The following is a 27,198-nucleotide window of genomic DNA, read 5'->3' as shown; positions in this document are numbered from 1 at the left end:
ATTCCTTTTGACTCCACAGGTCGCGACTCCCAACACGAGCGAGGGTACGCTGGCCATGACCAGGACCAATTCCGTAATTCCTTGCATGAGCAGTGGCATTTTACCTCGCACGACTTTCAAAGCGAAATCATACAAGGGAGTAAAATAAGACCCTAAATAAAAACAATTCAAATAAAAAGCACTAATGGTTTTATATTCCGATTCTACCCATCTCTTTCCTTAGAATAACCCATTCACCTCCACAATAAGAAATTAGTATTTGCCTTTCCTGCAGCAGCATATTTCGATTTTTGTAGCGTCCCGCATTTAAATAATCGAGTTATCTACTAATTTCCACTCTCTCTCTCTCTCTCTCTTTCTTTTTCTTACACTGTTCTTTCTGCTTCTTGTTGTTGGTGGTGTTGTCTGAATCAGTTGTTACTCCACTTCGATCAGGATCGAAGAAGGCGAGAGAAATTGGTGAAGGAGAGATATTTTCTAGAGTTGGTTTTCTTTTTTTGTTGGGTTTAATTATCGTTGCGGCGGAGCTGGTGGTGGTGAAGTCCGACGGCGAGGGGCTGGAGAAAACCCTAGCGGTCGGAACCCGGCGGGAGGAGGAGCTCCTTCCGGTTTGCGAGTGGGCGAGTTGAGGCGACTAGTTTGCGAGTGCTTTTAGGGTTTGTTGAGGTTCATCTATGCATGGAGGGCAGGGAAGGAGCCGTACCTTCTCCGGCGGCGGTCGAGGGGTCCGGAAGCTACCGGCCTCCGTCCTCGCCTCTGACGGCAGGGTTGGTGAGGGAGGAGAAGCCTGCTAGCGAGATCGGCGGGATGGCGCCAGCGGCGGTTGCTGCTTCTGCTTCACCGGCGGTGGTGGCGGCACCACCGGTGGCTGAGCCGGCGGGAGTGGTGGTCGGGCCGGCCGCGGCCGTGCCGGAGGCGGTGGCGGCGGCGGTTGTCGGGTTGGTGGCGGCGGAGCCGATGAAGAAGAAGAGGGGGCGGCCGAGGAAGTACGGGCCGGACGGGAGCCTGCTGCGGCCGCTGAACCCGATGCCGATCTCGGCGTCTGTGCCGGCCGGCGTCCAGTACACGTCGGCGGCCGCGGTGGGGGCGGCGATGAAACGGGGTAGAGGGCGGCCAGTGGGTTTGGTGAGCAAGACACTGCAGTACGGACTCGAGTCGGAGCCTTTAGGTATTCCTCATCCCTGTACTGCCTGTTCTTTTTCATCTGTAATCACGTTTGCTATTTCTCGAACACAAATCCAACGCCCACTGATGTTATTCCCTGTGATTATTTAGGATCTAGTTGACGGTTTCTTGTTTCCTTCTCTCTTTTTCGCGTGTGTTGACATTTCTGTCTGCTGTTGCCGATTCGTGCGGGTCGTCCTTTGGTTCTCATGGAGGTCGGTTGATGATGAGCGAGTCTGTGGATCCCGGAATGGTCTCCCCTCTGTCTGTGTTCCTTTTCATCAGAGTTAATTTTTGGTGGTAGCTGTCAGCTTGTTCTTCAAGAACCAAGCCTTTGAGATATGCCAGGGGACCACGCAACCTGATCTCTTTCTGCAGATCTGCTGTTGTACCTGGTAGGGAAAGCGAAGTTTTGTGGGGTTGGGTTGGGAAATTGGGAACCTCAACCTCAATGATCCCCCTTTTAACTAGGGCTTGTAGTTTTGTGGTCTCTGTCATGCTGGTTCTGAGAAACTGGAGAATAAGAACAGGTGTGGGGTTGCATCCTTCTCCAACTGGAAGACATTGTCTGGATAAGGGATGTGCTGGCAGCTGTAGACATCACATGCTGGATGCAGTCTGACTGCTATTTTTGTTAGCAGCAGAACCCCTTACTGTCCATCTTCATGGTAAACCTAGTGTCTTTGGCATGATTTCATGTGGTAAAATAATGTGACTGCTAGATCTATGTATTGCAGTCCCTTGTCTCATCTCTGCTAAATCTAAGGACTAATTAGCTACAGTTTTTGCTAGCTGAAATGTTCAACCATATATGGTGTCACTTTTTCCTCAATTTGCCTTGAGAGTACCCATTATTTTGAATCCCTTTTTTTTCTTTGCAAACTCGATTTAGGTTAGGCTGCAGAGGTTTACTATAAAATCTCTAGTTATCTGAATTATACATTGCAGGAGAGATGGTAGCTTGCTCTGCTGGTGCAAATTTCACACCTCATGTCATTAATGTTGCTGCTGGCGAGGTTTGCTTACTTACACCTAGCATAAAATTTTCGGTAGCTGTAATCCATTATTGTGAAAATTCTTTATCATACTGCATGTTATAATTAATTTTAGAGTTAAGTGTGTTGGGCTTTTTTGTAATATGCTAAGGCCGGTAGGCTTTGGAAATTGAGTGGTATGAGGTAGACTCAACTTGTAAACATCTTTGGTGAAAAATACTGAGAACTTCAATGATCAGAACTTTAAGGAAGCTCATTTGTTGTCTGGCTTCATCATAGATGCTGATAAAATCTGACTAAGAGGATAGAAATGTACAACATGGGTAAAATTTTCAGCTGAAATCTATGCAAGATCTTCCATGGAAACCGATTAGAAGCATGTGAAAGGCCCTCTTGGATACATTCTATCTTGCAGATCTTTTGTTGGACATCTGCTTGAAACCAACAAAAAGAATAAAAAATACACCTTATTTTTCGCCTTTTTATTCTTATGGATGTGGCCTGATGCTTTGTGGTTAAAAGTGGTCCCACATGATCGGAGCCAACAAATTGTAATTTAGATCTCTATATGCTGGTTACAGTTTCACTCATGGCTTTTACGAGGCCTCGAAAAAAGCTAAAGCCAAAGCAAGGGTGGGCCAGTGTTTGTCTCCGTGGTCCCACTGTTGGCTTGCTCTGGCTGCCGTCCTTTACATTTGCTGTCGTTAATTTATCTTCTTGAAGTTGAGGCATTTGTTCTCTTGGTAAGATTTGTCTATAGAACATGGAACTGCAAAAGAGCTATTTGGCGCTAAAGACATTTAAAGAGCAACATCAATGTCTTTGATAAATGCTAACCCAATCAGAGAAAGAACAGAATAATATTTCTCTGGCATTATTGGTGAAAACAGAATGGGTATACTTCTTATAGTGAGAAATCATATCTAGATCCATTTATAATCAGCATTAAGATATGCACATGGTTTTAAATCAGATATGCACTTCTTTAACCATGTTTAATATGAAAAGAACATATCTATATCCTTTAATTTGGACTTCTAATGATTCTAAGGAATATACTGAATTTATATAGAAAAGTGTTGTTTTTGTACAGATCACAGAGCTATTTAATGAGCTAGATTCTCTGTTTTCTGGATCTCGTTACCTAAATTCCAAATCATATAAAATAAATTGAAAAGTTTTATATTGTGATTCTCTCAAATCAGTCCGAAAAAAATTCAAAATCAGGGATATCCTTTTACTTGAATATGAAGTCATAAATCCTTCTGTTGTACATTTCTGTATCTAATCCTTTAAATATTTCATAATCTACTTATAATTTACATTTGATAACGTTTGCAGGATGTTACTATGAAAATTATATCATTTTCACAACAAGGGCCTCGAGCTATTTGTATTTTATCTGCTAATGGTGTTATTTCTAATGTTACACTACGTCAACCTGATTCAAGTGGTGGTACTTTGACTTATGAGGTCCGTGTATCTCCTCTTATTGTAGGATGTTATATGATTTCCTAAGTTCCGCTTAATTGTTAAATACTAGAGAAATGGTCCAACAGTTCTCTCTCCTTGCCCATCTTCCTAGTTCTGATATACTAATAGCCAGTAGGACATGTGATATTAGAAGAAATGATTGTGATCACAATAACATAGATATTTAGGTTTGCTTAACGATGTAGCTGAATGAACTCTCTCATTTTTTGCCCCTCTAGAAATTGGTAAATGAACTCAAGGATGTATTTTATGTGAACATTGAGTCAAAAGTAGGAATTTAGTGTGATAGCTTGTCAACTTAGTGTTAAACCAGTATTCTGATGATAAATTAATTGATAATCTTAAGCAGCACATATTCATGCAAAACTCTTTGAGTGGTAAATGTTGAAGATAAAAGAAATTTAGATTACTGCTTGCTTGTAATTTATCAATATTGAACGTGGTTTTTTATCTGTTGGTTCATCGTGCTGTTTGTGACTTTGATATGATGCTACTCCTTGGTACCACTTCTTGACTCTTCCTGATTTTAGGAATATTTCAAAAGGTGGTAATTATGATAATTAATCTTTTAGGATTTTGTATTAAGTCCCTGTTTTTACTAATTTTGCCTTTAGCATCAGTCACCAGTTTCTTATGATCATGCCTGATGCCTGACTGATATCTGGTTGTAGATTATGCAATATATTACATGAAACTTTTTCCATTTTGGGATGTTCTCTATACCTCACCTAATACTGGTGAATGAATAGGCATTAATGAGGGGCATAATCTTGTTAACATGCTTGGTCTTGACCGCTAACTGTAGAAAAGTCTTGGCAGTAATATAGATCCTTAGAAGTTTGGATGCAATTTGAACTGATACATTATTTGAATATAGCAAATCTTAATTGCCTATGCAGCATGAGTGCATGCTTTCCGAAGATCTCGCATTAAATGCATTTAGATTAGGAAGAACTTTATATAATTATAATACTTTTCGCAGATAAGATTAACTGATATGATATTTTGCTGTTCTATAATTAATAGCATTAAATTAATTTACTTCACAGATAAATTTTGAGAAAATAAAACTGTGTTCAGCATGATATGTAAATTCATTATATAAGAAAGTGAACGTACATGCCTTTTTTCCTTCGCGCTTTGGAAGCATACTCAAAGAAGGGCAGTGAACCCTTGAGAAAGGAGTCTTACATCATCTAGTAAAGGAGACTCTTGTATGAGCATATGATCTGTCTTCCAGCAATGAATAAAATAGTTTGTTGTTGGAGCCAGCTTCAAAGATTAAAGTGCAAATGGCATAGAACATTTTATTTCTTAAGCCCAGCACCTCCCCAGATGAAAGTGACAGCTCACATCTGGTTGTACTGCTGCTATGCTATCATAATTAGCAGCAGATGCTGATCATGATGTCATGTTAAGAATTCATAGGGAAACAAGTTGTTGAATAAATTAGTTACAGATCAATAGTTAAGTTTGTCATATCAATTTTAGTAGTTTCACTAAAACAATTATATTGGACATATGAGATAGCTCACTATTTAACAATCCTGATTGCATATAAGGTTACTATTAACCTTTTCTTTTTCTGGAAATCAATTTAATAATCTAATGGTTTCAGTATTGTCTATCAATCATTATCGGTTGCTTACATGTAGGTACTTTGTCAAATAAGTGCATCATACCCTATTTATTAACATTGTCGTTGATATAATCTTTTGTCAATTTTGGTTGGTTATGATGATTACTATTACCGGATGGACGATATTGGTTTAACATTTTTTTCAAATCAATGCAAATATTTTGCCAGGACTCTTATGTTTTCCTGCTGTGTGGAGTTGCTATGAATGATAATAGCAACTCAATGATAATAGTTATGATGATTACTATTATCTTGGCTTTGTTATGCTAAATATGGTACATGCTAGGGCTTTTCCCAGAAGAGGTGCTTATTTGTTCATAATACACAATCATATATTTTTTAAAAGTTATGTATAACATTGTTTGCATCAGGGTTGACAGTACATACTACATCAAATATCTTTGTTTTTTGGTATAAGTAGTACATTATGTTGTTCTTTTTTTATGTGTTCACTTGTATCTTGTTTGTATACTTCTATCTATGTTTTTGGTTTTCCTTTCCTAGTTTGGGTAAAGATTATTATGTGCAACGGTGATGAATCTACTTGACATGAATGTGAAGTTAGACTTCTTTAATCGTCCAATATCTTTTTACTTAAAATTTTCTACAAGATTTTCTGAATTTGGTGCCGATTTTTTGTTTGAGGAAAAAGCCATACTTTTACTAGATATTGGTGATTAATCTGATTCTTTATTGGCACTTCTCGTAGTTTCTGGGTTTCATAACTGGGTGGATTTTAAAAAATTATTCTATTTTATATATGCAAGCTGAAGAAAAGTTTTGCACTAGCAAGCGTTGCCAAGCTATATAAGTGGCCAAATTTTGATTTGGGTTTTCTTGTTGTATATATACACATATATTTTTCATTTTGAGAGTTGATTCTGTTAGTTCAATATCTGATCCAATTGTAATAGCATCCTATTTTGCTTCTATACTATAACAACAACATTAAGCTATAATATCCCAACTCTGAGGTTGGCAACATGACTCTTTTTCCACCGTTGAGGCATGTGAGATAGTATCCTAGCTAAATCAACAGCGGTCATATTATCTTTTATTGTTTTTAGTAGAGTTTTATCTCTAGTTATTTTGGCCGTATGAATTAATGATAAATCTTGGTTCTTGTGGTTCTCGACCTACTTCTTACATGATTCCAGATATTGCATTCTAAATATGGATCTTTTGGGATTTGTTATTAGATTAGGTCTTTTTGCTAAAGATTTTAGAACTCATCTGGGATTTTTTTTTTTAACAAAACGAAACCCCATCTTTAGATACATTGGGATTATTTTGGTCCTGTGGGTTAATACGTCTTGGTTCGTAACCTACCTAATTACATGATACTAGATGCTGTATTCCATCTGTGGGATACACTGGGATTTGTTATTAGATTAGGTATATCGCTAATGCTTTTAGCAGCAAAGAGGGTGGGTGCCAGTGCAAGTTGAGTTGTAGATGTGGGCAGATGTGTGTACCACATGACAATCTGCATAATGATATCTAGTCTGCTGTATTACAGGGCCGTTTTGAACTGCTCTCTTTATCTGGATCTTTTATGCCAACTGAAAATGGAGGAACAAGAAGCCGATCAGGTGGCCTGAGTGTTTCTTTGGCAAGTCCAGATGGCCGAGTTGTCGGTGGAGGAGTTGCTGGTCTTTTGGTTGCTGCTAGTCCTGTGCAGGTAATGGGCTTATGCCTGGAAGTTATCATGATATAGAAGCCTTTCATTTGGATGCCCATATTATGATTCGTTGTTGCTGAAATTGTTTAATTGACCATTTGAATTAGCTTCCTTGACATTTAGTGTTCTTCTGTGCTGAAAACAAAAATAGTGCTTCTGAAAATCTACTTTTGTTTTTCAAACTCTTTTATAAAGCATGATCCATTTACACGACCTATGCCAGTTCCTAGTCTGGAATGAGCAATTCAGTGTAACATAAGAAACCTTACTAAAAACAAAAAAAAATTCAAATGCTTTTAATTAAACTAGAGATATCCATCTAGCTCAATGGTGAGAAAAGATCCTTGTGACAGATATGTCCCATCACTTCTTGCTGTTGTATAATGCACGATTCATTCCCACGTCGTCTTTTCCAAAAGCGGATGTTTGCATGTTTTCTTTTTCTATATTTTTTAAAACAGAACTTTACAAGTCAAATATCAGGGATGATTTAAGTAGGTGAAAATTATGGTTATAAAAATTTTGTGTTCAAGCTCGTTCACAGTTCGCCATATTATTCTTTGTTAGGTTGTGGTGGGAAGTTTCTTGCCAAGCTTTCAGATGGAGCAGAAAATAAAGAAGCCAAGAATAGAAACTGGTTCAGCATCTACGCCGGCATCTGCTGCAATGCCACATTCAACCACGGATATGGAGGAAGCATTTGGTGGCGGGCAAGGACTGAGCAGTTCAGTAACGGGGAAGCCAAATCCTTCCACTACATCCTCGTTCAAGGTGGAAAATTGGGCTCCTTCCCTACACCCCGTGCCTGGCTCTAGTAACTCCACCACGGATATCAACATAGGTTTGCCAGGAGGGTGAAGCCACACAACATTCTTTCCTCTCTGACATGGGTGTCATTTTGTGAGGTATCTCCACTGATCAGATCTCTAGTTATCCACATTGTTAGAGCATCCTCCACGTGATTGCAAGCTTCAGCTTCTAACGTTTGTATTCTTAGCATGCATTTACTCTTGTTATGAATGGACTTAGATGGTTGGATACATGGGTTTGGTAGGGTTCGTAACTTTAGATTTTGCTGTCTAGCTGATGTGTTAACGCTGTAACACCTGCTTTACGGTCATCAATTGCTACTGTCAGTTAATTCTATTAGCAGAGTGGATGCTTGGTTTCGTAGCTTGTGCAGCAGATCTTGATAGACATGTTGATTGTGAGTTAGTAGATTAGTATTTCCGTGCTAGTATTATATTTAGCATGAATCCTGACGTGTTTGATAGACTCATCCATACACATACATAATTGTATTATATCTGTAGATTTTTATTATATCTAGGGATTTTTGTTTGAAATATTTGGATTTTCCTAGGCATGTACTCATGATAGGCTCCTCATTTGTCAACATAGTCAAAAGATTCTAATCGCAGATTTGTCAACAGATTCTTCATTTGTTTCAATTTTAACAAGATATGACTTTGAAATCAAGTGCAAAAAAGATAATAATAATAATAACGGGAGAGGAGTCAGATAAACAACAGTGGACTTCTATATTGGATCTTTCTGGCGGCGGTGGTTTGAACGAAGTCACCGATGGAAGCTTGTAGTGGTTTGAGCCGGAGAAGGTAAACGACGAGAACGAGGAAGAAAGCGGTGAGGCAAACGAAGACCATCCTTCTTCCAGCGCTACCGCTTCTCGGGCGCTCCCCGTCGCTTCCGCCTATATATATATATATATATATATTCTAAGAATGTGGTTTGCGGCACAGAATAAAAGGTATTTTACTGAAAAACGAATATAATATTAATATTTTATCAAGGTTTTTTGTTTTGGATTAAAATATCCTCATATTTCTACCTAAATGATTTGATCATATATATTATTAATTTTTTTTTAATTTTGATAATTAATTATTATAAAATTATTTAAAAAATAAAAATGATAGTATTCATCTTAAAATCACGAGGACATGATTTAATAATATTATTTTTATTTTTAAAAATTTATTATAATTAATTATTATTATTATTTTAAATAACATATATGATCACGTTATTTTAGTAAAAGATTAGGTTATTTCATTGAAGTTGAAAAAAAAAGGACACCCCTAAGTTAAAAACAAAAATAGGGACGTCATTGGATTAAAAAATTAATATTATAGACTTTTTTGAAGTAAAATACCTTAAAATCAAAAAAAGAAAGAAGAGGCGTTCTTCACCCTTTATCCTTTGCTAAAAAAAATTATTTTATATTTTCAATTAATGAATACAATTACAATAATTTTTATTTTTAGACAAAAAGATATACATGATTTATTTTGTCATCTTCATTGCTTATCTCGGTTGAGATTTTTTTTTCCTTCTTTTTTTCCCTCAACGAATCTATAAAATTATTTAAATGAAATGATATGATTCCTGGTATATATGTCCTGAGATCCATATCTAATTAAGGATTCCTCGTTTACCAACGAATAGGGTCTAGGATTTGCTCCTAATAGCGACGATGACACTCGATCATGGGGCGAGGATGATGTGCGGTAAAAACCTTACATGTTGTTTATGTTCGTGCACATAATAATCGTAGTCGATCGATGGAAATCAAATGGTTCCAAATGAAGAATACGTATCATTCAGAGAAGATCTTGACCCTTCATTGCTAGTTTGCCGAATTGCCAAGATATACTTCTTTTCCTTCTCAACGTATATTTCCTATCGCTCTAATCGTTGTGATTCTTCGTAGTTGCCAAGGAGTGAGATACTGAAAAAAGGTGAGGAGGAGAAAGAGAAAGAGACAAGGGATGGCGAACTCCTTCTAGTTATTCACTTGCATTGACTATGCGAGCGTTGACGTTGTGGAGCAATGGGGGTAGTTCCTCCGCCTTGCCGAGCCTGATCTCCCCTTTACAAACCCTTCACCGGAGAATGCGTCCTCTCCATCGTCGACGCCTTCTTAACCCCTGAACACTCATGCTAAGGTATTCCATGTGCTTTCGAGGATAATCAATTTGGTTTGGATGGATAACTAATTGATAGTATCATTGCATGCAAGTCCTTACGATTTCGCCAACCGTGCCTGCGCGCAGTGCCCGCGTGCAGGTGGCTGCCACTACAGCAACCCGTCGGCCGTTGGTTGAGAGCCTGCACGCAGATGGCAGCGTTGCCATTTGCAACGGCAGTAACAGTTACTGTCTTTTCTCGCTTTTACGTCACGTCAAAAGCTTTTCCAAAACACAACACACGAAGTTCAAAATCAATTTTTGCACGAATAATCTGGTTTTGATATCACTGTCGAGAAATCTTAGGGGTGACATCACATGCACAGCGGAAGAATATAAAATAAAATCCTCAATTCCCAAAGATATATTCGTCGTAGTATGAAGATTAATGTGCAAAAATCTGTAAAACAAAAAATCACGTATGAGATAGATTATGTTACCTAGAGAGATCATATATCCCTGAATCCCTGCAGATCTCTAGGAGAGGGTGAAGGAGGTCAAGCACCCTCATCTCTAACGATGATCCACACAACAGGGCTGCAACGGGCTGCAACGATGCTCTTCAACTTAACTCTAATTGATCATGTCCTATTGGGTATTGGATCTCCATCCAACTACCCAAGCCTCTTAGATTAATAGATTTCTATCCAATAATCTCTCATGGGCTCTTATTGGATCTCATACATAGGATCCAATAATTCAGGAGTTTATTGGATATCCAATAAGATAGAGGCTCTAGCGGATATCTCATATCTGAACCATTACTCATGACAATGTCTATCATATATGTGTGACCCTTTATGCTCAATATTGAGCTGGCGGTGAGTCATATTTGTCAGAACTCCTTCTGACTCAATGAATTATTATCTTCATAATAATTTACTCGACTCATCGACTGCGGATGTACTAGGCCACTACGTCATAGTCCCTAGGTGGAATCCAATTCATTGGACCAGTCTGTCTTCAGTTACCGTGTACCTATATTTCCTCATTTATATAATATCCCAGAGATCGTATACCGGGCATGGTGCTGTCAGACCCATACGATTTTTACTCGAGTCTCGCTCTAATCGGATTCTCCCGGAGAACTCTTTCTCTTTCAATCTGAATGACCATGGCCAGAGATTTGTCTGAGTAAGAACACATGAGATATTCCTCTCATGACACCGAGAGTTGATGATCCTCTATCGACACTCAATAGCCCTCGTAAGGTTGACTGCCACTCCTGATGATCGACTGTGCTATATTTGGGATATCCAAACCTATAAGTCTGGTATCAAAGAGTGGAGCACTCATATAGGACATCCTTGGTGTCTCAAGTCTAAGGACCAGATATACCACTAAGACTAAGGAATCATTGTCTGACAATAAGGCATCATCAACCATTCAACATTCCGTAAGCGAATTAATTAGTGAACTCATTCCCCAATAAGCACCTGTATTATATCCTAATGTCCCCACACGAGCAACTATGAGATCAACTGCATCGATCATATGAACGAGTATACAACACACCAGTTTGTCCGGTTATCTCGATGTCCCTCTCGAGTAACCTATAACCAAGATTATTTACGATTTGTGTTTAAAGGCGAATCGGTCTCATTATCGTGATCTCATCACGATCTGACTCCCATTACACAGATTCAAGAACATCATAATATATATATATATATATATATATATATATATATATATATATATATATATATATATATATATATATATATATATATATGCAATAGTCAATATAAAGTGATAAAAAGTCAAAAATATAATAAGCAAAAAGTCTACATGTCAAGTCATACGTATCATTACTTATGTGATTAGCTTGCATGATACATATGACTAGCACCATTAACATGTAGAAAAGTTAGGTTGTTACTCCTCTGAATGAAAGTATTGTGGATTGAGAGCAAGGCATCCTTGTTCAGTCATTTATTAAAAGGATTGGTAGGTAAACGTTGCTATGATATCGAATCCTTCTTCTAATACCAAAATATTAAGAACAAAAATTATTAACGTCTTGGTCAGCTTGATGTGATCTGGACCTGTATGCGTAAGGTTGTTTGAGGTGTCTTTAAGGTGGAAGTGTTGAGCTCTTGATGTGCCACCTATACGAAGATCAATGTCAAGATAGGTTTTTCGATCTGGTCCTTCCGACGCCTTAGTTAGTAACCCCAGGTATGCAAATGCGGACGCATATGGTCTAAAAAGATAAAGTCACCATCGTTTTCTTTATCTATATTAAAGACAAGCTTTTATATCTAGTCATAAGGACAAGAAGAAAACCTGTAATAATTCTTCTGATCAAAAGCTTATGATTATCTTTTATGATGAAAAAAAAACTTATGATTATATTTCTGATTATAAATGACAAAGAAAACTTTCTCTTTTTTCTTCTATAAATATCATATGACATCGATGTATTGGATAATTTATGATCAAAGAAAACTCTCTTTTTTTCCTCTATAAATATCTATGACATCAATGTATTGGATAATTATTCGATAATGTATCTCCTATCATTAATCATTAACATTACTTTTTTATTCCCTTCTATCCTCTATTTTCTCCTTTCGATGCTCAATCATGATTTCATATAATACAGAGGAAGTGTATATCTGTACACGAGGAGATCGTTTGCGATTAGGATACCATCGTTACCATCATCCTGAGTGAAGAAAAGTCGAAGCCCGTAAGGATATCATTACTGTTATATCATGATAATGTTTTAAGACATCAAGTGTTATTTGTTTTGTTGCTAATATGAACTATGTCAGACACTAATATGGGAACAATTCCCTCTCCTCATTTGAGAGTTTTGATTTGGGTAGTCACTCACTTTTGCTAGGGTACATCTTCATAGGTTCATAGGTTGATGTTGTCTTCATCTTGCTGCACTTTTAAGCTTTTCGAGAACTTGGTACACAGTAATGGAGTACTATGCATCAGTCGTTAAAGAGATGTTGAGTGTTTCATGAAGGTGCCCCACAATAGCATATATGATTGCTATAACTATAGCATTGAAAGATGGCTGGGTCATAGCTTTTCTCAGACTCCTAAGTTAGCTTTCCAATTTGTAATGTATGTTTGATGAGTTTGGATATCAAATGGATTTGGATCAATAAAATTATATTATGTATGAGTTTAAGTTTTCTTTGGATTTGATTACTGTGTATGATAATACATATTGGTTTTGATGTTCTTATTTAATTTGGTATTTCGACCGTGAAAGAAATGAAGAAAAAATGATTGCGTTAGAAAAAAAAAAATTCGACGATATGTGATCAAGATAAGTTTACGATGATTCCGTCTAATCTATTTTTGAAAGTATTAATGCATGTGTTTGGAATCGATAAATGTACATGATTTACAAGTTTTATTATTTAAAACATAATAAAAATTTAAACGTTAACAATTTGGAAAAGTATTTTTAAGTTATCTTATATGAATTTATATTAAAATATCTATCTAGCATTATATTAGAAAAGGATTAAAAAAAATATTTGAATATTCTTGGTTTTAAATGATATATGATTGCATTAATTTTGAAATGATATGAAAAGAGATTTGTTGAAACTCTTGGTTTGGTAAAAAAATAATTAATATAAGATTTATAGTGGCACGATAATTGTCTTGTTAGTATGGTTATGATTTAGATTCTACTAATGATGATTATATATTAGTTGTATGTTCAGAAACTAGCTTTTTGTTGACCCTAACATAAGGAGACATATGTTACTTACATCATAAAGATTAAACATGATTTGATCATTTTCACTGGAACGCATGACTGTAGTTATTAATGTAATAATGGTGATAAGACCCGTCTAACGTCAACTGCCCCTGATGATGCCTCGCGCCTCGGTTGACCTAACAGCACCTAGTTAAACAGATAGGAATGTCGACCGAGGCACATTAACATCCTGCTCAGGTTCGGTTCTTCACGACACGCCAACATCGCTGTCAGACGTTACCGGGAGTACGATCCTGCTCCCTGCAAGCAAGCACATCAGGCAACGACAACCTTCACTATGAAAACCCTCGCACTTCGAGGAAAAGAGGGAGGAGGAGAAAAAAACTCCATAAGACTATCCACTGACTTGACCGTCTGAGGGGTCGGGTCGAGCCCCCCGACCCGACCTGTGTGCAGGTGCGAAGACGGAGCGCCTCCCACCGCGCGTCCAGGCGAGGAGTCCCTCCCCGGTGAAAACAGCAGTTGTCCCATCGCGATCGGACCACCGCAGTCGTGCTCCTCGACTGCATGTTGCCCGAGACAACCTCTGCGTGGCCTGCCCGCTTGAGTCGTGCTCCTCGGCCGCATGTTACCCGAGACCACAACCTCTGCGCGACCCGCCCGCCTGAGTCGTGCTCCTTGGCCGCATGTTGCCCGAGACCACAACCTCTACGCGACCTGCCCGCCTGAGTCGTGCTCTTCGACTGCATGTTGCCCGAGACCACCTCTGCGCGGCCTGCCCGCTTGAGTCATGCTCCTCAGCTGCATGCTGCCCGAGACCACCGCTGCACGCCCAGCCCTCCTTAGTTGCTAAACTCCATGATTCCCATACCCCTGGTAACGGACCGGCAACTGCCTGACAGGGATAATTTCTTAAAGCTGAAGTCATGCCTCGGACTCCTCCTTATAACAACCGACGCATAGCTTCCTTCGAGGGGGAGGGGGAATATGATGAGGGTAATAATGGCGATAAGACCCGGTCAACTACCCCTAATGATGCCTCGCGCCTCGGTTGACCTGACAGCACCTGGTCAAACAGACCAGAACGCCGGCCGAGGCACATTAACATCCTGCTCAGGCTCGATCCTTCACGCCACGCCAACACCATTGTCAGACGTTACCGGGAGTATGATACTACTCCCTGCAAGCGGGCACATCAGGCGACGACAACCTTCACTATAAAAACCCTCACACTTCGAGGAAAAGAAGGAGGAGAAAAAACTCCCTAAGACTATCTGCTAACTTGACCGTCTGAGGGGTCGGGTCGAGCCCCTCGACCCGACCTGTCTGCAAGTGCGAAGACGGAGCGTCTCCCACTGCTCGTCCAGGCGAGGAGTCCCTCCCCGGTGAAAACAGCGACTGTCCCATCACGATCGGACTACCGCAGTCGACTACCTCAGTAGTCTCAAGGGGCGTCCTAGGAAAATCCCCAATCATTCGGACCCAAACCCAGTCGCGTCGGCCTAAGGCCACGGCTTAAGGTTGTTTACACTAACAACTACTATAACTTCTGTTCTAACATATACACCTTAATTATATGTACATTTATGAATCCTTAACTATATTCATGCTTATATGTGAGTAGCTAATGATAGCCTTTTGCACTAAAATGATTTATGATTTAATATTCTAAAAATATATTTAGATATATATGGTTATGAAAAGTATCATAATCATGTTATGTAATTTGAAATTAAATTTAAAATGCATGTAAATGTTAAGCCTTTGTAAATTTTATAAGTATAAAAAAAGCATTTGATATCCATACATATTTCGAAAATATATATTGTATGCATAAATAATTTATATATTTTGAATAAAATATTTATGTATGATAGGTTTCAGTGGTGAGTGAGTTATAGTACTAATTAATAAGTTATGGTTTGCTTATTTAATTATTTATATGTTTTTTAGATTTGAGGAGTAGCTCAATTGTAGTTATGGATCGGAGGACAATTAACAGTCTTAGATTATTTTTATGCATAAATTATTTAGATTTGAATATTATAAATTTTTAAAGAGATATTAAACTTATTGAAATGTATTGTGGGTAGATTGATTATGAACTGAATTATGTAACAATTATTAAGTTATTTGTTCGGATTTTGATCTTGCATTCCTATAAATATCAATCTTCTCGATTGTTTGTTAGGTTGGAGGCGTTACATAACAATCTTCTCAAATTTGTCTTTCCCAACTATTGATGAACAAATGTGTCATGGCTGATGAGTCAGCACGGCTAGGTCCACGGGTTGATGTCGGTTGAGTTGGACGCCGAGGTAAGCTGGGCCCTCACGACAGAGTATTGATCAACGTTTCTTGGTCCGAGCATCGTCTGCGTTGAGTAGCATCTCTCCATTCCCGGGCTGGTTGGCAGCTCGCCTTCGTTCGCTGGATGGCGATTCCCAGGTCGAGATGCTCGTGGCTTGGGGGTGGCAGCTTACCTGCAAAAACGGCCTTCGTTAGGTGATTTTCGACTTTGGCCCCTCCAACGAGCAAGTCAGTAGTGGGTCGAATTGTTTTGCCCCTTGGGCCGGATGAGGCCATAGGTCTTTATACTACTGTATGAGGGTCGATCGTATGTGGATTGGCGTGGTAGTACTCGAGTTGATGTGGTGGACATACCAAACAACGTCTTGGTATGGATTCTGACTTGGCATGTCTTGGGGGTGGTGTCATCCCAGGATTCCTGAGACGAGACGTGCCAAGCAACTCCTTGGTACGGTCTCTAACTCAGCGTGTGGGGGTGTTCCTCTTGTTGACTTGGTAGCAACGTAACGTGTCTATGGACCCAAAATATACCTTATGCTACAACATCATAGATATGCTACAACATGATGACGAAGATCATGAGACTTATAATCAAGAGTGACTTAATTATACATGATCGTGGACTTGAGAGGAAATGTTACGATAAAATAAGCACATTCATTGGTCACATGGTAAAGAGAAACCGTAAGAGGTTGAAAAGTAGAGCTATGAGCATGACACTCGGGTATTATTCTAAGTCAAAGAATAAATCTATACAAGAAACTTAAAATGAATCAAGATTCTTACTTTATCACATGAGCTAATCATGCTTTCTTCAAATACAATGAATTGAATGGAATCTCTTTATTCGTTTGTGGTGGATCCAACAGAGCTTATCGAGTTTGTGCTGCTAGGGTTTGTCGGGGTCATTGACCATGGGATTGATCATTCTTTTCTTCGGTCGGATAGAAGGAGGTGTTTTTGTGTTTTCTGCCGACGTCCAAGTTAAGAGATGCTGATGTGGACGGACATACGATCCAAATTACCAACATTCCCCCCACAAATATACGATCGAAGTCTATGTGTGCATAAAGCACAGCTAATGTATGCAGTAGGCATACTTGCAAGATTAGGACAGACAATTAGGATTGGTTTCGGTGCTTGCAAGACGGACTGGGACTGGGAGGAGTTGACCGAGCAATGAGCTACTCCAACTGCTTAGTCGAAACGGATCGATTCTGATCCTGAAAGATCGCATGGGATTGGTTCGCGGCTGCGGGTCCCGCTTGAACTGGCCAATCCCATGACTTTGTGCCTCAAGACGCCACGCGAATGGCTTACGGTCGTCGGTCAACTGTCAACCATAACCAAAAACGTGAATCAAGGATCATCATCGGATTGCCCTTTAAACTCAAGCAAGGAAGCACCTCTCTCTCTCTCTCTCTCTCTCTCTCTCTCTCTCGTCGCTCCTCTTCTCTTCTGTGGGTGTGAGTTCGGGGGTGAAGGAAGTTGGCGATGCCGTTCGAAGAGGAACTCTTCCTCAGGACAATATATGAGAGGGCGAGGTCCATCTACTGCTCCCGTGCCATCATGACCACCTCCGATGGCGTCTGGCTCAACGACAACCCCTTCCACTTCTCCCTGCCCATCCTCCTCTTCCAGCTCACCGGCATCTTCGTCGTCTGCAAACTTACGCACGCCGTCCTCCGCCGCCTCGGTCAACCCCTCATCATCTCTCAGATCATGGTACCTACCTACCTGAAATCGACCTGATGATCTCCATCCCCACCCTACTCTCTCCCTGCATCTGATGGGTCGAGTCGGTGTTGACGCAGGCGGGCATCATAGTAGGCCCTGATATGCTCAGCCGGAACCTGAAGTTTCAGTATCTGATCTATGAGCCGCAGAGCTACGAGCAGCTCAGCATCGTCGGCATCTTCGGCTGCATCATGTACTTCTTCGTGGTCGGTGTGAAGGCGGACCTGGGGCTGATCCCCAAGGTGGGCAAGAAGCCGGTGGCCATCGCCTTGTTCTGCACCCTTCATCCCGTCGTGTCCGTCTACATCACGGCCACCGCCCTGAGGCACAAGATCCCTCCCCGTTTCACCGACACTCAGCTGCTCCTGAGAGTGACAAGCCAGTGGTGCCTGACGTCCTATGCCGTTCTCTCGGCCGTCCTTAGCGAACTCAACCTCCTCAGCTCCAAGCTCGGCCGCCTCCTGCATTAACACCTACGTTCTGAGCGTCAAGATCGGCTCCCCGCTGAGGGGGTTGGAGGCGCTATCCTGCCTCGCTGCCTTAGTGGTGATCATCATGTTCGTCTTGAGGCCGCTGGTGCTGTGGCTCATAAGGCGGACGCCGGAGGGGGCACTCCTGGACGAGGCCAGCTTCGTGGCGGTGCTGCTGATGGCGTTTGTGTGCGCGTTGCTGGCCGGGATCATCGGGTACGACGTCTTCACGGGGCCCTTCTTCTTCGGGCTGGTGCTGCCGGGGGGAGCCCCGTTGGGGGCGACGCTGGTGGAGCGCATGGACAGGATGGTGATGGGGTTGTTTCTGCCCGTCGCCATCGTTCAAGCCGGGACGAGGATGAGGATGTTGCTGCTCACCGACACCTTGCGCTGGGGCCTCTTCGAACTCTTTCTGGTGATCTGCGTGGTGTCCAAGTTCCTGGGCGTCATCCTCCCCTGCCTCTACTGCAAGATGCCGCACCGCGACACCGTCTCCCTGGCGCTCATGATGACCACCAAGGGCATCTACGAAATAGTGGCCGCCACGCTGTGGCAGGATGACCGTGTGCGTTTCCTCCAACACCCACCGCCTCCGGCTGTCGATTAAGTGGGGGAGAGGATCTCGCCAAAATCCCCTCGCTAACTACGTTGACTACTTGACCGCAGATTCTGTATGACGAGGAGTACACCATCACCCTCCTCACCGTCCTCGTCTTCGGCGGCGGCACCGCCCCCATGGTCAAGTACCTGTACCGGCCGGAAGATCGCTACGTGGCCTACAAGCGCCGCACTCTGCAGCACGCCAAGCCCGGGGACGAGCTCCGCGTCCTCGCATGCATCCACGAGCAGGACAACGTCAACACCGCCCTCGCCCTCCTCCAGGCCTCCGGCCACTCCCACGACTCGCCCATCTACGTCTACGTCCTCCACCTCCGCCGTCTCATCGGCCGGACCGACGCCGTCCTCGTTCCCCATAAGCGCCGCAACGAGACCTTCTCCTCGGTCTCCGCCCTCTCGCAGTCCGACCACATTGTGAACGCCTTCCGGCAGTTCGAGCAGCAGCACTCGGACGGCGTCTGGGTCCTCCCTTACATCTGCATCTCCCCTTACAACACCATGCACGACGACGTTTGCTCCCTCGCCCTCGACAAAAAGGTCACGCTCGTCATCCTCCCCTTCCACAAGAACGTCAAAGCCGACGGCAGCATCATTTTCGTGAACCCCGCCGTCCGGTCCGTAAACGTGAACGTCCTCCGATACGCGCCCTGCTCCGTGGCCATCCTCGTCGACCACGGGATCTCCGACTGCGGGAAGCTGCTGCAGCACGTGGCGGTCTACTTCCTGGGCGGGGCCGACGACCGGGAGGCTCTGGCCTACGGCTCACGCATGGCGAAGCGGGCGGCCATCCGGCTCACGGTGGTGCGCTTCCTCCCGCCCAAGGTGTGGCGGGAGGAAGGGCAGGAGGAGAAGATGGACGACAAGATGTTGACGCAGTTCCAGCACGAGATGGTGGACGGAAAGCAGGTGGTGTACAGGGATAAGGTAGTGCAGGACGGGGAAGGGACGGTGGCCGTGATCCGCCAGACGAGCGCCGAGTTCAACCTGCTGATCGTGGGGCGGAGGAAGGGGAAGGATTCGCCGCTGACGACAGGGATGTCGATGTGGAGCGAGTACCCGGAGCTGGGGATCATCGGCGACTTGCTGGCCGCGACGGATTTCGGCGGCCGGGTGTCCACGCTGGTGGTGCAGCAGCAGGTGATGGTGATGGGAGCAGCGGCGCAAGGTGCGGATAGCCCCAAGAGCCCTTCGACCGGGCGCGGGCGCCAGGTTGCACCGGAAGCCCAAATCTGATGCATCATCCTGCTATAGTTAGATTAGTTTATACGATGATAATGATTGAGGAATGAGTTCGAATCCAATCTAACGCGATAGCTCATACTTTCTCGCTTTGTACATAAAGATCCACGCGATAGCTCATCCAATCTAATTCTAATTTCGCGACGGTCTCGAGAAAAGACGTGGAAATTTGGAGGAGGCCTTTGGTCAACGGTCAACCGCCAGATACGTTCGTGGTTCGAGGAACATTTGCTTGAGATGACCTGTCTCTCCTTCTTTCTCTATCTCTATCTCTACCTCTGTTCTCTTCCACCGCTATTGTTCGTACCTCTCGAGGAAGATGGCGACCGCTGCCGGCGGCGAACGTCCCAAGGACGTCGACGCCGGAGCCACGGCCGCAGGACACAAGGCAATCTACTGCTACCATGCCATGTTGGCCACCTCGGCGGGCGTGTGGCTCGGCGACAACCCCTTCCGCTTCTCCTTACCCCTTCTGTTCTACCAGATCATCATCATCTTCGTCGTCTCTAACCTTACGCACGCCGTCCTGCGCCGGCTCGGGCAACCCCTGGTCATCTCTCAGATCGTGGTAACTCGTCGAACGACTTCATCTCCGCCTCACTTGGCCGTGTCTCCACTTGTTGATGGTTGGACATTTACACGACGCAGGCGGGCTTGCTACTGGGGCCTAACTTCCTCGGCCGGAACTTGTGGTTCTCGAGGGTGCTCTTCGCCCACCGTAGCTTTCAGCAGCTCCAGATCATCTCCATCGTGTCGACGATGATCTTCGTATTCGTGGTCGGCGTGAAGGCGGACCTTGGCATGATCCCCAGGGTTCGGAAGAAGGCGTTGTCCATCGCCGTGCTCGGCACCCTGCTTCCCTACGTGTCCGTCTACGGCATGGCCGCAGCCCTGAGGCCCCAGATGCCGCCCCGCTTCGCGAATAGCTCCATTTTCATCGTCCTGGCCAGAACATGGTGCATCAGCTCCTACACAGTCGTGTCCTGCCTCCTCCGCGAGCTCAACCTCGTGGCCTCCAGGCTCGGCCGCCTGGCCATGTCGGCCATCCTCATGGCCGACTTCATCCATGTGTTCGCTGACGCCTGCGTCGGCACCTACCTGATGGCCGATACGCGGAGCGCACCTCTGAACGGCTTCTCAGCGATCTGCTCCTTCCTTGGCTTGGTGGTGATCGTCATGTTCATCATGCGGCCGCTGGTGCTCTGGTTCATTAGACAGACGCCGGAGGGGGCACTTCTCAGCGGCGTCAACTTCGTGGCGGTGCTGCTGATGGCGCTGGCCAGCGGGCTGATGACCGATATTTTCGGGTTCCATTACTACATGGGACCCTTCTTCTTCGGGCTGGTGCTGCCAGGGGGAGCGCCGCTGGGGACGACGTTGGTGGATCGCCTGGAAACCCTCGTGACCGGGGTGCTGCTGCCGGTGACCATGGCGATCGCCGGGATGCACACGGACTTGACGTTGATGGCTGACCCCGGGCAGTGGGGGTGGCTCGGGGGGTTCCTGGTGCTGGCGGTCGTGACCAAATTCGTGGGAGTCATCCTGCCCTGCGTCTACAGCAGCATGCCGCACCGGGAGACCGTCACCCTGGGGCTCATGATGATCTCCAAGGGCATCTACGAGTTGGGAACCGCTGTCGGGTGGAGGGAAACAGAGGTGCGTACATTCCTCTCGGATCTCATAACAATCCTTTCCATTATGATAGCCATTACCATAATTGCTATGCACCGTAGATTGTGGATTCCAAGCTTTACACCGTACTCGTCGTCTCCATTCTCGTCCTCGGCGGCGGCACCGCCCCGCTGATCAAGTACTTGTACCGGCCGGAGGATCACTACGTGGCCCACAAGCGCCGCACTCTGCAGCACGCCATGCCCGGCGACGAGCTCCGCGTCCTCGCATGCATCCACGAGCAGGATAACGTCAACCCAGTCCTCGCCCTCCTGGAGGCCTCCGGCCCCTTCCACGACGCGCCCATCTGCGTCTACCTCCTCCACCTCATGCAGCTCGTTGGCCGCTCCGATGCCGTCCTACACCCCTACAAGCTCAAGAACTCTTCCTCGGGCTCCTCGGCCACCGCACTCTCGGAGTCCGACCACATCGTCAACGCCTTCCGCTTGTTCCAGAAGCAGTACCCCGACGGCATCTCCGTCCTCCCTTACGTTTGCATCTCCCCTTACAGCACCATGCACGACGGCGTCTGCTGCCTCGCCCACGACAAGAAGGCCACGCTGGTCATCGTCCCCTTCCACAAGCACATCATCGCCGATGGCAGCATCAGCTCCGCGAGCTCCGCCGTCCAGGCCGTCAACTTAAACATCCTCCGGTACGCCCCATGCTCCGTCGGCATCCTCATCGACCACGGATTCTCCGACGGCGGGCTGCTGGTGCATCGCGTGGCGGTCTACTTCGTGGGCGGACCCGACGACCGTGAGGCGCTGGCCTATGGCGTGCGTATGGCGGACCACGCGGCCGCCGAGCTGACGGTGGTGCGCTTCCTCCTACCCAAGGAGTGGCGGGCGGAAGGGCGGGAGGAGAGGATCGACGACAGGGTGCTGATGCACTTCCAACGGGAGCGGGTGGACGGGAAGCGGGTGGTGTACAGGGAGGAGGTGGTGAAGGACGGGGAGGGAACGGTCGCGGTGATCCGCAAGACGAGTCACGAGTTCAGCCTACTGATCGTGGGGCGGAGACAGGGGGAGGAGTCGCCGGTGACAGCGGGGATGTCGATGTGGAACGAGTACCCGGAGCTGGGGGTCATGGGGGACATGCTGGCCTCGACGGATTTCGGCGGCCAGGCGTCAACGCTGGTGGTGCAGCAGCAGAAGAGGGTGATCAGAACACAGTCGACAGATGACCCCGAGACCACTCGCCCTCGTACTCGTACTCGCACTCCCACTCCCACTCCCACTCCCACGCCCACTCCCACGCCCACTGGGAAACGGGTGGTACCCCGAGAAGACGACGACTACTGATCACCTTTTGATGTGAAAGGAGTTTAATTTAGTTGGTAGCCAAATTATTCTCGACCCAAAATATTTAACTCATCATATATGTCCTATAGAAAGTTACAGATACCTTTGTATATAGAATATTTCTTCTGTGGACAACTCCTAATGCTCTCCTCTTCCTTCCTCTTTAAGTGTTTTTGTGTGGGGTTTGTTTTCCCTGCTTGTATTTATTCTGTTCATTTTGGCTCTTGGCTAACCTTCTCTTCTTTGATTGCATTACTTGGCACTGCATGCATGATATTGTTTTTGGATTGTTCTAATGCTTTTTTTTTTCTTTTTTCAAGTTAATAACTTAAGCTGTCATGAATTGGAGATCAACAATTCTCCTAATCTTAAAAACATTAATTACACCATTATTCACACGCAAATAAATTTTTAAAAATTTTGGGACTAATCTCTATTTTCTAATCTCATTTGCACATGAATATTTTTTAACATCAAAATAATTAAAATGTTGGATATGCAATCCGATATGGAATAATGATATAAGAAGGTCAATCGACACCTTAATGTCACGAGGTTGATGCCCAACATCATATTGTTGATATCTTCTATAACTTGATTGGTACATCATCATCATCATCCTTTGGGTGATGTGATGACCAACTCAACCCTATGAAAACTTATATCCATCATCCCATGTTCCTTGAAATCAGTATTACATGATCGATCACATATGTAAACAAAGAAAACACATAATCGTTTTAAGTATTAATCACGACCTCAATCGAATGGTTATATGCCAACCACATTATAAAAAGACTTCCAGGTATGTTCTCAAGGGGTCTTTCTCGTAGGTTATTCAAAACTTGATCGAATCACATGAACCTTTTACTCATTTAAACATCAGAAAAGCCTCATTCAGTATCCTCCAAAAGCAATTCCTTTTTATAGGACCCCTTATCAAAATAACTCATTATGACATAATTGAATTCGAACCAAGATTTGCTACTCCACGTGTTAAACAAATAAATTAATTTAAAAAGATTTTATGAAAAATATATGTGATGTAAGATAATAATTTAAAATAACAAAAAAAAAAAAGATCAACATCTCATCCTTCTAATCAATTCAAGCTCGTATTGCAGGTCGACATATCACAACTTGGTAACACCTCTTCGACTGAGATGCAAGTTAGAAACCCATGGTAACCACTCAGTAGGTCAGCAATCGCCTAATACGTCTCAACAAGTTCGAGCTCAAGTCAATCCTTGACCTATCTGCCAACTTGATGAACTCTATCAACCTAGCAAATACCACCAAAAGGGGCTAACAACGCCATCATGACTATAGAATCATCTTTTAGGCAGATGAACACTAAATCAAAATGATAAAATTTATATCATAATATAAAATATTTTTATATGATGTGAACTATAATAAAAAAATTATTATAGTAAAAAAAATTATATGATGTGAAAAAGATAAAGAATGAAGAGGAGATGAAATTCTTTTGGAGAGGGCATGAAAACTATCGACCGTAGAGGAGATGAGCATGATATCCGAAATAGATACATTGTCCGAGCTCTAATACTGTTCCATAAATAGGTAATAGCTTCATGAGTTTTATGTAAGGGAAAAAGAAATAAGCTAGGAGATGAAAAGGAGAGGGGGGAGGGGAGGAGAAGAGAGAGAATTCTTTTGTGTTTTGTGACTTAATATGTTATCTTATGTTGTTATAGATAGGACCAAAAAATAATAGTGATGTGATATTGGAGAGGATACATTGTGACATCATATAATAAATCGAGATGAAAACAAAGATAATAATTAAATATGAAAGGATTTGGAGACTGCATATTTCGAGGGAACCAAATTTAGCATGTATTTCCGCTCTAAAGAAAAGACGTGGAAATTGCACGACGTCGCTGGTCAACTGCCAACCGTCCGCAATTATTCGTGTATCAACGTCGATAATTGGATTTGAGCTGACCTGTTTAAACCTCCATCACCTCTCTCTCAATCTCCTTTAACCGTCATTCTCTCGTCTCCTCTTTCTCTCTTCCCATTGAGGAAGATGGCCACCGCTGCCGGCCGGGAACGTCCCGAGGACGGGTTCCCCGGAACCCCGACCGCGGCGACGAAGTCCATCGACTGCTACCCTGCCATGTTGACCACCTCCGCCGGCATATGGCTCGGCGACAACCCCCTCCGCTTCTCCTTGCCCATTCTATTCTACCAGATCATCATCATCTTCGTCGTCTCCAACCTTACGCACGTCGTCCTCGCCCGTCTCCGCCAACCCTTGGTCATGTCTCAGATCGTGGTAACTCTTCTTCAAACCTTTCCATCTCCGCCTCACGTATAGCCCATCTCTCATTGTTCGACCCATTTGAGGTGCCGCAGGCAGGCATGCTGTTAGGCCCCAGTTTCCTAGGCCGGAACATGTGGCTTCCGAAGGAACTCTTTCCCCGTCAGAGCTTTGAGCAGCTGGAGACCATCGCCGTCTTCTCCATGATGATCTTCCTCTTCGTAATCGGAGTGAAGGCGGACCTGGGCATGATCCCCAAGGCGGGCAAGAAGGCGGTGTTCATCGCCGTGCTCGGCACCCTGCTTCCCTACGTGTCCGTCTACGGCATGGTCACGGCGCTGAAGCACGAGTTGCCGCCCCGCTTCCGGAATACTCCCCTTCTCCTCGTCATGTCCGACAAATGGTGCCTGACGTCCTACGCCGTCCTCTCCTGCTTCCTCAGCGACCTCGACCTCCTGACCTCCAAACTCGGCCGCCTGGCCATGTCGGCCACCCTCATCGCCGACTTCATCCACCTGTTCGCTGACGCCTGCATCGGCACCTATTTGCTGGCCGCGAAGCAGGGCGACCCGATGAAGGGCATCACGGGCCCCGTGGCCTTCTTTGGCATGGTGGGGTTCATCATGTTAATCATGCGGCCGCTGGTGCTCTGGCTCATACGGCGGACGCCGGAGGGGGCACTTCTCAGCGAGGCCAGCCAAGTGGCGGTGCTGCTGATGGCGCTGGCCTGCGGGCTGATGAGCTCGATCATCGGGTTCGATTTCTTCGCGGGGCCTTTCTTCTTCGGGCTGGTGCTGCCGGGGGGAGCGCCGCTGGGGACGACGTTGGTGGAGCGCGTCAGGTTGGTGACGGGGTTGCTGATGCCGGTGTCCATGGCGCTCGCCGGGTTGAGGATGGACCTGGCGTCGGTGACCGAACCCGCCCAGTGGGCGTGGCTCGAGGGGTTCATGGTGTTATGCGTCGTGGCCAAGTTCGTGGGCGTCATCCTGCCCTGCGCCTACTGCAACATGCCGCACCGCGAGTCCGTCTCCCTCGCCCTCATGATGATCACCAAGGGCATTTATGAAGTAGGAAACGCTCTCGGGTGGAGACAGGCTCAGGTGCTTGCTGCATCTACCCTTTATTTGCCTACAACTTATATGAACACACACTCGTTCGAAGAACTTAATTGTACAAGTCCAAATTGGTTGTCATCGAAACCAATTTTCCCTATCTTTATGAGAATAAAAAATATTGTTATTGTTGTGGACTGCAGCTCGTGGATGACCAGCTCTATACCGTGATCATCATCTCCATTTTCGTCTTCGGCGGCAGCACCGCCCCACTGGTCAAGTACTTGTACCGGCCGGAGGATCGCTACGTGGCATTCAAGCGCCGCACTCTCCAGCACGCCACGCCCGACGACGAGCTCCGCATCTTGGCGTGCGTCCACGGGCAGGACAACGTTAACCCCGTTCTCGCCCTCCTCGAGGCCACCGGCCCCTCCCCCGACGCGCCCATCTGCGTCTACCTCCTCCATCTCATCCAGCTTGTCGGCCGCGCCGACGCCGTCATTCACCTCCACAAAATCAAGAACGCCACCACGAGCTCCTGGGCCACCACGCAGTCGGAGTCCGACCGCATCGCCAACGCCTTCCGCTTGTTCGAGAAGCAGTACCCGGGCGGCATCTCGGTCCTCCCGTACGTCTCCATCTCCCCTTACAGCACCATGCACGACGACATCTGCTGCCTCGCCCTCGACAAGAAGACCACCCTCGTCATCGTCCCATTCCACAAGCGCATCGGCGACGATGACAGTATCAGCTCCGCCAACGACGCCATCCAGGCCGTCAACTTGAACGTCCTCCAGTACGCCCCTTGCTCCGTGGGTATCTTCGTCGACCACGGGCTATCTGACGGCGCGTC

The 27,198-nt window shown here is 44.8% G+C and overlaps 4 protein-coding genes across 4 annotated transcripts; all 4 read left to right on the top strand.

Moving 5' to 3' along the window:
• The first annotated feature begins 349 nt into the window (after window positions 1–349).
• Window positions 350–8,143, top strand: LOC135629393 (AT-hook motif nuclear-localized protein 1-like). The gene is made up of 5 exons (XM_065136694.1): window positions 350–1,168; window positions 2,113–2,180; window positions 3,501–3,632; window positions 6,812–6,973; window positions 7,541–8,143. Exons 1-5 carry the CDS (start codon window positions 679–681, stop codon window positions 7,829–7,831), a joined length of 1,143 nt encoding a protein of 380 aa, XP_064992766.1. The 5' UTR covers window positions 350–678; the 3' UTR covers window positions 7,832–8,143.
• Window positions 8,144–17,461: 9,318 nt separating this feature from the next.
• LOC103995324 (cation/H(+) antiporter 15-like) lies at window positions 17,462–20,025 on the top strand. Its single transcript, XM_065135019.1, has 4 exons — window positions 17,462–17,692; window positions 17,782–18,075; window positions 18,197–18,739; window positions 18,841–20,025. The coding sequence occupies exons 1-4, from the start codon at window positions 17,462–17,464 to the stop codon at window positions 20,023–20,025; spliced, it is 2,253 nt and encodes a 750-aa protein (XP_064991091.1).
• Window positions 20,026–20,350: 325 nt separating this feature from the next.
• On the top strand, window positions 20,351–23,006 carry LOC135628394 (cation/H(+) antiporter 15-like). The gene is made up of 3 exons (XM_065135018.1): window positions 20,351–20,599; window positions 20,680–21,687; window positions 21,765–23,006. The coding sequence occupies exons 1-3, from the start codon at window positions 20,351–20,353 to the stop codon at window positions 23,004–23,006; spliced, it is 2,499 nt and encodes an 832-aa protein (XP_064991090.1).
• A 1,925-nt stretch (window positions 23,007–24,931) lies between these two features.
• Window positions 24,932–26,722, top strand: LOC135628457 (cation/H(+) antiporter 15-like). The gene is made up of 2 exons (XM_065135101.1): window positions 24,932–25,308; window positions 25,389–26,722. The coding sequence occupies exons 1-2, from the start codon at window positions 25,060–25,062 to the stop codon at window positions 26,574–26,576; spliced, it is 1,437 nt and encodes a 478-aa protein (XP_064991173.1). The 5' UTR covers window positions 24,932–25,059; the 3' UTR covers window positions 26,577–26,722.
• The last annotated feature ends 476 nt before the right edge of the window (window positions 26,723–27,198 follow it).

This window comes from Musa acuminata, chromosome BXJ3-1 (assembly GCF_036884655.1).
Source record: "Musa acuminata AAA Group cultivar baxijiao chromosome BXJ3-1, Cavendish_Baxijiao_AAA, whole genome shotgun sequence".
NCBI classification, from domain to species: domain Eukaryota; kingdom Viridiplantae; phylum Streptophyta; class Magnoliopsida; order Zingiberales; family Musaceae; genus Musa; species Musa acuminata.
Note: the sequence above shows the minus strand (reverse complement) of the source record. Positions and strands in the feature narration are given on the sequence as shown.

Coding starts and splice junctions, on each gene's coding strand:
- LOC135629393 (XM_065136694.1), top strand. CDS start 679: ATGGAGGGCAGGGAAGGAGCCGTACCTTCTCCGGCGGCGGTCGAGGGG. Junction 2,181..3,500: donor TTAATGTTGCTGCTGGCGAG/GTTTGCTTACTT, acceptor TAACGTTTGCAG/GATGTTACTATGAAAATTAT. Junction 6,974..7,540: donor TTGCTGCTAGTCCTGTGCAG/GTAATGGGCTTA, acceptor ATTCTTTGTTAG/GTTGTGGTGGGAAGTTTCTT.
- LOC103995324 (XM_065135019.1), top strand. CDS start 17,462: ATGCCGTTCGAAGAGGAACTCTTCCTCAGGACAATATATGAGAGGGCG. Junction 17,693..17,781: donor TCATCATCTCTCAGATCATG/GTACCTACCTAC, acceptor GTGTTGACGCAG/GCGGGCATCATAGTAGGCCC. Junction 18,076..18,196: donor ACACTCAGCTGCTCCTGAGA/GTGACAAGCCAG, acceptor CTGAGCGTCAAG/ATCGGCTCCCCGCTGAGGGG.
- LOC135628394 (XM_065135018.1), top strand. CDS start 20,351: ATGGCGACCGCTGCCGGCGGCGAACGTCCCAAGGACGTCGACGCCGGA. Junction 20,600..20,679: donor TGGTCATCTCTCAGATCGTG/GTAACTCGTCGA, acceptor TACACGACGCAG/GCGGGCTTGCTACTGGGGCC. Junction 21,688..21,764: donor TCGGGTGGAGGGAAACAGAG/GTGCGTACATTC, acceptor TATGCACCGTAG/ATTGTGGATTCCAAGCTTTA.
- LOC135628457 (XM_065135101.1), top strand. CDS start 25,060: ATGGCCACCGCTGCCGGCCGGGAACGTCCCGAGGACGGGTTCCCCGGA. Junction 25,309..25,388: donor TGGTCATGTCTCAGATCGTG/GTAACTCTTCTT, acceptor GAGGTGCCGCAG/GCAGGCATGCTGTTAGGCCC.